At 34.4% G+C, this 11,058-nt stretch overlaps 1 protein-coding gene across 1 annotated transcript; it reads left to right on the plus strand.

Moving 5' to 3' along the window:
• The first annotated feature begins 480 nt into the window (after positions 1 to 480).
• LOC137396554 (carbohydrate sulfotransferase 14-like) lies at positions 481 to 10,335 on the plus strand. The gene is made up of 4 exons (XM_068082866.1): positions 481 to 907; positions 4,468 to 4,645; positions 6,025 to 6,187; positions 8,026 to 10,335. The coding sequence occupies exons 1-4, from the start codon at positions 564 to 566 to the stop codon at positions 8,241 to 8,243; spliced, it is 903 nt and encodes a 300-aa protein (XP_067938967.1). The 5' UTR covers positions 481 to 563; the 3' UTR covers positions 8,244 to 10,335.
• The last annotated feature ends 723 nt before the right edge of the window (positions 10,336 to 11,058 follow it).

Below are 11,058 nucleotides of genomic sequence, written 5' to 3' on the forward strand. Positions count from 1 at the left end.
TGCTCTACGGATTAGCAAAGCCAATTAAAAAGCTAAAGCAAAGCGAAGCAAAGTTTATAATCCGTCGACTAATCCTTTCAGCCGAGGAAGCTATGATAAGCTTACCAAAAAGTTCGTTACTGCACTGACTCAGTTTACTATTTTCACCAATCGAATCTTTCGAGTACCACTGTTTCATTGATACTTAGCAGTTATTCAAAAGCAGATTTATACTTCTGATAGAAATGTTATCACAAATCAAAGGGCTCAAGAGTAACTGATGCGGGTGCGCCGTGAAAGAAGTAGTATTGACATTGCTTGTTATCAACAAAATATAAACAAATTAGTCTGCAGGGTTAACTAAATAGTAAATTGATATTTAACTGATGTTTATTTGAAAGTTTATACTTGAGAGAACATTTTTAGAGTCACTGTTCCGTGACCTACCTAAAAATTCATGTCACATAGAACTGTTACTCACTGCTAGTACGATGGCGGAGCATAAGGCTGGACTCAATAAAACAGCAATCAAAGTTTTTTTCGTTATACTAGGATCACAGTTCTTGCTTTTTAAGCTACTGGCTATGAAACGGCAGCCAAAACTTTTACACGAAAAACCAAAGACGATTGAACTGATTGTGGTGGAATCTCCGAGACAAGCGCTAGAAATAACAAACAAGCGTGACTCGTACTATAACACAAGCAACTATTGGGCTGAAAAAGTCAAGCAGTCATGTTCATCCCATGGACTTCAACAAACGAATTTCTCAAACGAAGAAATAATATCTTTCGGATTACCTGGGTGGGTTTGGATGATATCTCCGCCTCATCATCTGTTTTATTGTGCGGCACCGAAGTGCTCAAGCAGCACTTGGAAGACGTATATCATGGAGGATGAAGGCCGCACATGGAAAGGAAATGTTCATGAGTAAGTACACCATGTTCAGAAACAATGGAAGGTGATCATCTAAGGTGATATATCTTCAAATAATTTGGACTTCTTTATAATTGTTAATATGCCACGACTTTTAAACTGTACTTTGGTCAATAATTTAAGGTATAGGCTCAAGATTTTAAGATATGGGGTCAAGAGTTTAAGATATGGGGTCAGGAGTTTAAGATATGGGGGTCAAAAGTTTAAGGCAAAAGATCAAATGTTGAAAATATGGGCTCAGTATTTTTTCAGTATGAGGTCAATATTTGATATATGAGGTCAAGAGTTTAAGGTATGGGTCAATATTTTATACTGAGGTTAAAATTTTATAGTATGGGTCAAAAGCCTAAGGTCTGTGGTCAGTAATTTAAGATGTGGGGTCAAGAGTTGAAGGTATATGGTCAATGTTTTAAGATGTGTGGTCAATAGTTTAAGGTATGTGGTCAATATTTTAAGATGTGTGGTCAACAGTTTAAGGTATATGGTCAATGTTTTAAGATGTGTGGTCAATAGTTTAAGGCATGTTGTCAATATTTTAAGATGTGTGGTCAACAGTTTAAGGTATATGGTCAATTTTTTAAGATGTTTTGTCCACAGTTTAAGGTATATGGTCAATGTTTTAAGATGTGTGGTCAATAGTTTAAGATATATGGTCAATGTTTTCAGATGTGTGGTCAACAGTTTAAGGTATATGGTCAATGTTTTAAGATGTGTTGTCAATAGCTTAAGATATATGGTCAATGTTTTAAGATGTGTGGTCAACAGTTTAAGGTATATGGTCAATGTTTTAAGATGTGGGGTCAACAGTTGAAGGTATATGGTCATTGTTTTAAGATGCGTGGTCAACAGTTTAAGATACGTGGTCAATGTTTTAAGATGTGTGGTCAACATTTTAAGGTATATGGTCAATGTTTTAAGATGTGTTGTCCACAGTTTAAGGTATATGGTCAATGTTTTAAGATGTGTGGTCAATAGTTTAAGGTACATGGTCAATATTTTAAGATGTGTGGTCAAGAGTTCAAAATATGGGGTCAAGAGCTTAAGATTCTGAGCACATTCATCAACCTTAAAAGTAACATATAAAACAAACAACTACTACTGATATTGTAGCTTTTTGAGTAGCATAATGACCACTATTGTTAAAGTAGAAGTCCTACCCCTCCTCCTTCTTTTAAAACTTTCAATACATTCGGCTTTGTGAAATACAAGTAAGGATGGAATGCTAAGTTTTCAATTGATTTACTCCGACCTAAAAAATTATACTATATCAAATAGTATGAAGTTTGGTTTTTTTAAATGCCTTTTTCCAAGTTAAAATTTGCTGCTGCCATTCTGTGAGCCACTGTTCGCAGCAAAATGCTGACGTCACAGTATTATTATGAATCAACATTGTGTATTATCTTAGCATATCTACATTTTATTTTATTTACGCGTTATAATGAGCATTTTTATTTGTTATGCTTAGTTCGGACCAACTTCATTTGTGTGGCGTGTGAAGTGTTACCCCATGCTTTGCAAGCTCATGCAGGCGTGTGACTGGTGTGAACCAAATAGCTATGAAACTTGAAGATACATGACTAAATCCTGCTCGCACTCTACAAAAGCATTGAGCTGCACGATCATGCGAGGATGCAGCACTTTGCACATCATTTATACTACAGTGGTTTGAACTGGGTATTATTTGTACCATCAGTATTTATAAGTAGTTATAAGTACGTACAATTATTTTATCTATTATATTTATCCAAAGTTCTGTCATATACTTCACGTTCTACTTTACTCACTACTGGTGTGTCCAGAGCATGTTTCTTATGGGATTGATATAGAGACCAGCTTGCATGTGTTTATTAAGAGTTTTTTGCTACCGCTTGAGCTTCTTCGTCTGAAAAGATTTTTTTTATTTTGTTTTACTCTATTAGTAAAAGTATAAACCATAAAGCCAGCATGAAAACTAGATTGGTATTAAAAATTCTTTGAATGCCCATCTTTGTTTATTAATATAAAATGATGCAAAAAGTAGTGATATAGCACTACTGGTACTACTGCCACTATCACTACTACTACTTAACTGCTACTTAACTGCTACTACTACTATTACTACTACTACTACTACTACTACTATTACTAGTACTACTACTACTACTACTACTACTACTACTACTACTGCTGCTGCTACTGTTACTACTACTATTATTACTATATCCTACTCCTACTACTCTATAATACTACTACTGCTACTCTATTACTACTATTACTAATATTACTACTATTTCTACTATTACTACTACTGCTGCTACTACTACTATATACCACTCCTACTAGTCTACAATACTACTACTGCTACTACTACAACTACTACTGCTACTACTGCTACTACTGCTATTTACTACTAAAGTTACTATTACTACTACTGTTGCTACAATTACTACTCCTACTACCATTGCTACTATTCTTGTTACTCCTACTGCTACTACAACTGAAATATACTACTATTACTACTACTCACTACTAATACTTCTATTACTACTACTACTAGAATTGCTACTACTGCAACTACTACTATTATTACTACTACTACTAATACTACAACCACTATACTGTTACTAACAATAGTATTTTACTACTATTACTGCTTTCACTAGTATTTCAGATAAAAAGTTTAGCTATACCACCTTAGTTTCTAAAGAGGCATTTATGCTACCACTAGGCAACGTTTTATGGTTGCAATAAAGTCCAAACGATCAAAGCTACTTTATTAACATATTATGCTCAATGATCTATTGACCTAGGTTAAATGTTTGTTCATGCAGCAGAATCAGAGAGCAAATAACTTTAGTTCTTAGCTTTTTGTAGCATTAGTATTCACCCTATAACAGTTTTACACAGTTTTAAGTAGAAATGGTCTTTTGAAAGCAGGGAAATTACATTATATCCACTCTCAGGCAACAGTGTTGACTGATTCCAATAATATCTGGCATTTATGTCAAATTACTTAGTCCAGTTTTTACTGACAGCTGAGCTACAGCCCTGCCAGAAAACCTTTTATTAATGACTTGTTTTTCTGATGGTAGCGTAGAGGTGGCTTCAAAAATCTACTAAAAAATAGGCATCTATCAGAATTTGCATACCACAAATATCTAACTCCATTTCTTCTGTTTAGCATTATTCATATAAAGCAGTTACAACAAGATTTGCAATGTTGTTACATAAACCAATTAAAGTATTATATTGCTGGCTTTAATTTTTAGGCTACTTGATATGTTGTTGTTTACAGTCCCATGAGCTCCAGGTCATTTCAGTTTTACCTAACAAACGGTAGCAACCATGAAACTTCAAGTAGTAAATAGTTTTTAAAGTTTACAGTTATCGATACATTTTATATATATAAATGTATATACATGAGTGAAAGCGTAAAATTCGAGCAGAGTTTTATCTAAAGTTATAGCATGTTTTACTGATTTTAAATATACATATAAATACATATATTCATGCCATTATAATATAGTTTTTATTACTGCGGAGTGGCGTCTCAACCAGTTGCATCTCTTTGTTAGAGCTGCAACTGAAATCGGCCTCAGCAGGTTGGCGAAAGAAACGAAGGTAGAGCGTGACTATATGAGCTTCTTGGATGTGTACCGTCCCATCAACCGACTCATCATTGTTAGAAACCCTTGGGCTAGGCTTGTTTCAGCATATCAAGATAAAATTGTTAAACGAAAGTGGTCTCTCAAGGTGATTATATAATTGACCATCATGTTGTGTAACTATATGGGTAGTTGTGTGTTATAACTTATGTGATATGCATACTAGTGATCATAGAAGTGACAACTCAACTAAAATTAAGCTAGTCATAAGAGGTGTTTGGGAAGAATGAAACATCCTGGCATTCAAATCATATTAAACATTAAAAATTCTTGTGTATACTAGAAAAATATATTTACTGATAAAATTTGCTAAAATATTGTGTGAGTTCATATCTAAGGTGAGATTCAGCTTTATAAACACAACAGTACAACTTGTTTGTGATTAACCTGTGGTACTGATCCTGCCGAGTGATTGCTTATTGTTTCATCGAGAAAATACTCTCTGTCAAAATAAAGTTGTCTGCCCTTGTGCAGGCCTTGCCACTGTCATACCATGTTGAAAGCACATAAATTACTTAATTTTTTTATTATATATTTCAATACATCAGAGTCTTGGCTTTCGAATGAGCCATTGTTTGACATGGTGAGACAGACATTGGTTGGTGTTTGTAGGATTTCTCCAGAGCTCTACCGCAGAAATGTTCTGTGGTGACGTCACGATTTTCATATTCTGCGCTGTCTGCTCTTACCACTTATTTTATTGCTTATCGCTTATATTTAGCAAGTACAATAATGACGCTAGTGGCAGGCGAAGGTAGGACAACTCCAGAGAACCAATGAAGATGACAAAGGAATCAGTGTCATTAGCTATCCATGTTCAGATTATTTCTAAAATAAATAACGCCGATTCCAAAAGCCATACTATGTTTTTCCGATAATATTATGCACTAGCCCTCTCTTTTTATTGTGATGTTGAGGGGCACGACTGAGACTAATTAATTTCAAGTATTGAGTGATCTCGCCGACAGTGCGATTGACATATAGTCCTAGGGCCATGCAACTACAGGTCACAATTTAATTTATGTGATTTCATTACCTTTATCAACGACAGTCTATTTATTGAAGCATAATTAATTAACCCAGAACATGTGTTTGTATTGGTCGGCGTTAGCACGATCTCCGGGCATTGTTGATTATCTAGAATCCTAGTTTATTATTAGCGCTCTCTGGGTTTAACAGCACCGATTGTCACAGAAAAGTGCAGCCTCAATGGCAGCAAAAGGGATCGACTACCTAAGGCTAAATAATAATTATGACATCACATTGTAGGAGCCGCAACCAAGTGTTTTTTTATTGCAGGACATACTTTTGACACCCTGTTTCCCATAGCTTTATTGTTCTTTGTGTATTAAATATAGACTCTGATGTATTGAACTATATAATAAAAAAATTATATAATTATTTTGCTTTAAATATCTGTTCCATAGCCAAAATGCACTTGTTGATCGATACCAACTTATCTTTCAGCAACTATGTGTTGAAGGAGAAAAATTTTCAGAACCAAAATCAGCTACTTTTGCCATGTTTGCCGAGTGCGTAGCAACAAGTGACAGAAAAGTTATGTGGAACTCTCACATACACCCATTCACATCTTTGTGTGTGATTTGTCACATGGACTACAATATTATAGGTATGTTCTAGGGCGCCTGCTATCTAGGGTACTTGCATACATTGTACGTAAAATATGAATAAAACTTGAAAATTTAGTAAAATAAATACTTTTGTCTAGCTATAGCTATGAAAATCTTGGATTAAATGCTTGCTGCTTGCTGTATCTGAATTCACAATGATTACACCCTCAATCTTCCAATCTGCGTGCTGAGCCACTGAGCTATACAAATCCTATAAATATGTTGCGCTTATCCTATAGTGCATACTGTACACATACGGTGCAAGACTGCACGGCAAATGAGTACTTTTGATTATTAACTAATATTACCTTTTGAATTTTTTATTATTTCAAATAATATAAAAACTAAATTTTTGCTACCATCACTTGCTTTTTTACTTGTAATTTTTAAATATGCCATGTCTATTTCAAGTGTGGGTTACAGTTCTACATCCAATTTTTCTTAAGGTTCGATTTTTAAATTGGTAAAGGGAAATACTTTTACGCGAAGAATTGTATTATTTCAAAAAAGGATTAGCCTCTACATTCTCTCTCCATTCGGTCAGAAAAAGTACCAGACAAAGACAGTCCGATATCTCATTTTTATATTTGTACCAGTGTTGAGAGGTACCAGTATTGTCGCACTCAAAGTTTTGATGGATAGCATCTGCTGGAACAATAACCTTTTTTATACACGCACTTCTATGCAAGAATTGTTATTATTAATCATAAATGCAAACTGAGTGAACAACTCAAAAAGAGCAAACTCTTCTCGAGTTTAAATCCAGTAAGAAGTGCATTTTTTATTCTTTAAAGTTTATCGCATAACCTGACAGGTGACAGATGACATAACCTGACAGGTGACAGATGACATAACATGACAGGTGACAGATGACATAACCTGACAGGTGACAAACGTTTAGTTTTCTATAACAGATACTGCTGAATACTTGGCATTGCGCAGATAATAAAAAAGCTTTTTGCACAAAATATCAAGGTGTATAAAATACATATCCTCTAAAACATCATATCAAAGGAATTGTGTTTTTCAATTTTCAAAAAAATTTAAACGAAATTAAGAAGAATCTAAAAGTGCTTGAACATGAAGTAATTAGCAAATAATGGCTAGATAAAGTCTGTTCTACTGCAATGAATTCAATAAAAATATTTGATACTGATACAATTATTACAAATTGAGAAAACAAAATAAAAATCATGAATATGTTACATTAATAACAATGAATACATAGAAGTGTGTCTATAAAAAGATTATTGCTTCTGTAGAAGCTATCTATCAAAATGTTGAATGCAGCGATGCTGGTACAAACATAACAATGAGGTATCGGAGTTAAAAACATCCTTGAAGCCTACCAGGGTAAACAATGTTCTTTATCTGGCTAAGTGGAGGGAGAATGCAAATCATGAATTTTGTGGAATTGATTTTGTGGGTCACGATAATACCCAAAACAAATACTGTAATTAGTTTTTGTGATGAACTCGCTTAATGAACTCCTTGCTAGTCTGTTGAGTTTGACAATGTTGCAAACAAAATTTAATAAAGGTATTCGGTTATAAAATAATTAGTTTCATTTAAAATTAATAGAAAAACAATTTGAAAACTATAAATAAAGAAAAGAAGCGAGTTTTGATAAAATAAGCCAGAATAATATGTAACACTAAAGGTTGATATAGCATAGTGATTAGTTTCTGTATCAGCAGTTTCAGAAGCTCCGAGATCAAATCCTCTGTGAAGTGGAATCCCCGTAACTTAACTAAAATTTCAGTGCTTGAACTGCTCTCAGGAATTATACACAAATTGTCAGAGTTTGACACTAAATTATGTTTTTATTCTCTTCCAGTGAGACTAGAAGATATGGAAGTAGCTGAACCATTCATTTTAGACCGGCTAAAGTTTAAATTTCACCCCAAATACCAGCCTCCAGCCAAAGGCATGTTTAGCAATACTTACTCCGAGTTCTATTCGAATCTCCCAGAGGAGACAATTTCTCTTCTGTCTGATATTTATAAGGATGACATCAATTTGTTTGGTTATCCACCAACTCCATTTGAATGGTAACATGCATAAAAACAGGAAGCAATGATACAGATGTTTGTATTGGTATCTGAGCGTTTGCCTTTATACCAGCAATATGGCTTACTAGCATTTATTATTATTATTCCAAATACCTTTCTCCCAATATCTTACTGTCCTCCGATATCTTACTGTCTTTTAATAAACTGGTGCACTTTCAAGGTCAACTTCCCTCCAGATCTGCTAGCATTCACAACCATTGGTAAACTCTGCTGTGTTTGATTAGACTCCACAGCAAGGAGTCATGATCAGGTGTGTCTTAAAATTAACTTGCACAAACTTTTATGTAGAAGTAATCTGACTGTTAGGATGTTTCAGGATTAAAATCAATAAAACTTGTACACAGTGAAATAGCTCAGATCAAACAAAAGTGTCACTATGAAACTTTTAGTTGCAAATAGACCAACTGATTAGAAACGTGCAACGGTGCACTTTGACCACAATAACCGATATCAACTATAGCAATGATAGGGGCTAGTGACTTTCTTGCGCATATTTTTCTTCTGAGCATTTTAATCGTAATCATATTTGGTTAATTTTAATTGTAAAACATCATGGCAGTCAGATAACCTAAATACTTAGTCAGCTCTGAGAGGACGAATAACTAGATGAACTCTTTTACTACTAGAGATATGCTTCATTATTGCTACTTCTTTTACTACTACTATAGCTACTGCTACTGTTACTGTGATTACTACTACTATTCTTCCTACGACAGGTACTCCTACCACAACCAATACTACCAGTGTTACTTCTACTACTACTACCACTATTACTACCACTACTGCTACTGTTGCTATTACCATTAATATGAGTACTATTATTTCCATTACTATTGTCATTATCATCATTACTAATATTTCACTACTATGTTTACTACAAAAATATTGTAAATCTTAGAAAGTAGCAACTTTTGTTTCTCTGAAATTCGTAAAAGAATTTCTGCGTAAAATCTTTTAGCATGATGAAATTTAATTATTAACTGTATAGCAGTTTTTAAGGTCAATACCAGTTATTTTTGATTGAATAAATAAAGCTCCTTAAAACTAATGATCACTCTTTTTATAAATAATTTTCTTCTTTTTACACACACATTTACATTTGACTGAGATAAATTGGGCAGGTCAATATGAGTGTGGTCATTTGGCTGGGATAAAATGGGTGGGTCTGCATGAGTGTGGTCACTTGACTGGGATAAAGTGGGCAGGCCAATTTGTGTGTGATTACTTGACTGAGATAAAGTGGGCGAGCCTGTATGGTTGTGGTCACTCGACTGGGGTGAATCGAGTGTGTTTGTGAACTATCATGTTTCCATAAGGTATGTTTACAAGGGTGAGTTTGTCTGAATGAGTTCAAATTTGACTGAGTTGTGAAGCTGTGTATGTGCTTGTTATACTATACACGTTGACAAAAGGGCTGTGCATGTTTGGTGGAATTTACCACCCAATAAAAGTGCCTTTCAAATGATGTGTCAAACAAGTTTGTACGTCTGACAATCATGTTGACACAACTTCTGTTTTGACACTATATTGAGCTCAGTACATATCAGCATCGTTTATTACTATCAAAGCAATGAGCTGTCTTTGTACCTCATTGAGTGAACACAACTCTCACTTTGAAAACCATGTGGCCATGCTATAATTTTAGCTCTAGTACTAATGTGTCTACAAACAAGAAACACGCAGTAGGTCAAAGTTTCCGTTTTCTTTTGTTTATGCTAGCTAAAGCTTTAACACTCTCAATAACCACTAAACATGTGTTCTGTAGTCTTCTCAAAAAGCTAATATAAGCATTTAGTACATATTCTTTCAGGTTAGGTCTGAGAAAGCAGCATTGGGTAAATATGGTTTTGATTGGATTGGTGAATAAAAACCCTTCCTTGCAAGCTGTTAGCCTTTGCCTCTCCTGATTTTTGTAATTCATTGAAGCTGCTTCAGAATAACATTTCTTGTTGATTTAAAACCCAGTTTTCTTTCTAACCATATTGATGTATATTGATGTTACGTGTTTTGGTTTGTCATGTCGCATATAATTCAGTGTTAGGTTTCTTTGAACAGTATGCATCAATAACATTATTTTGCGTTTATCTTTTTTTTCTTTTTTCTGTTTTTTTTCTTTTTCCATCAAATTGAAAATAAATAAAAACATAATCTAAAGGCAAGACACCATATCGTACGCGCAAACAAACACAGTTTATACTTTGCCTGTTGACTAGCATGACTCTTCTATTTTCTCCCAGTTGTTTGCTACTTGCCTTTATACAAGATCTATTGTAAGTAGTTCAAACATCCTCAACTAGGATAATCTCTCTACACACAGCTTTACTTTACACATCTCTGACTGAGTTCAGCATGAAATTTTCTCCGCAATGCGTTTCTAGAAAGATATCTCATATTCTAAGATGTGCTCCCACTTTAAAACTGTGACAGTAAATCATGGTTCCTATATCGGTTGGGGGCGGATACTGACAGGTACTGGTGACATTTGGCTTTCCATTTCACAGCCAATAACCCTGCGAGCCTTCTGCCAGTTCTTGCGGCATATATAGGAACCACTTTTAAAGATGACCTTGCACAAAATTTTAGTAGATTTTATCAGAAAGTATTGGTATGTTTTTATCAGTTTTGATTGCTTTTTGGTAGTCGAGATGATCTGATTGCCAGGATGTTTCAAGATTAAAATCAGCAAAACTTGGTCATGGTTCAAACACTCCTTAGAAAAATACGTAACAAAATAATGTTACTAATTACTCGGCAGTCTGTCTTTCTCACTATTGATATCAGTTATCGTGTTCGAGTTG

Source organism: Watersipora subatra, chromosome 5, assembly GCF_963576615.1.
Source record: "Watersipora subatra chromosome 5, tzWatSuba1.1, whole genome shotgun sequence".
Classification (NCBI taxonomy): Eukaryota; Metazoa; Bryozoa; class Gymnolaemata; order Cheilostomatida; family Watersiporidae; genus Watersipora; species Watersipora subatra.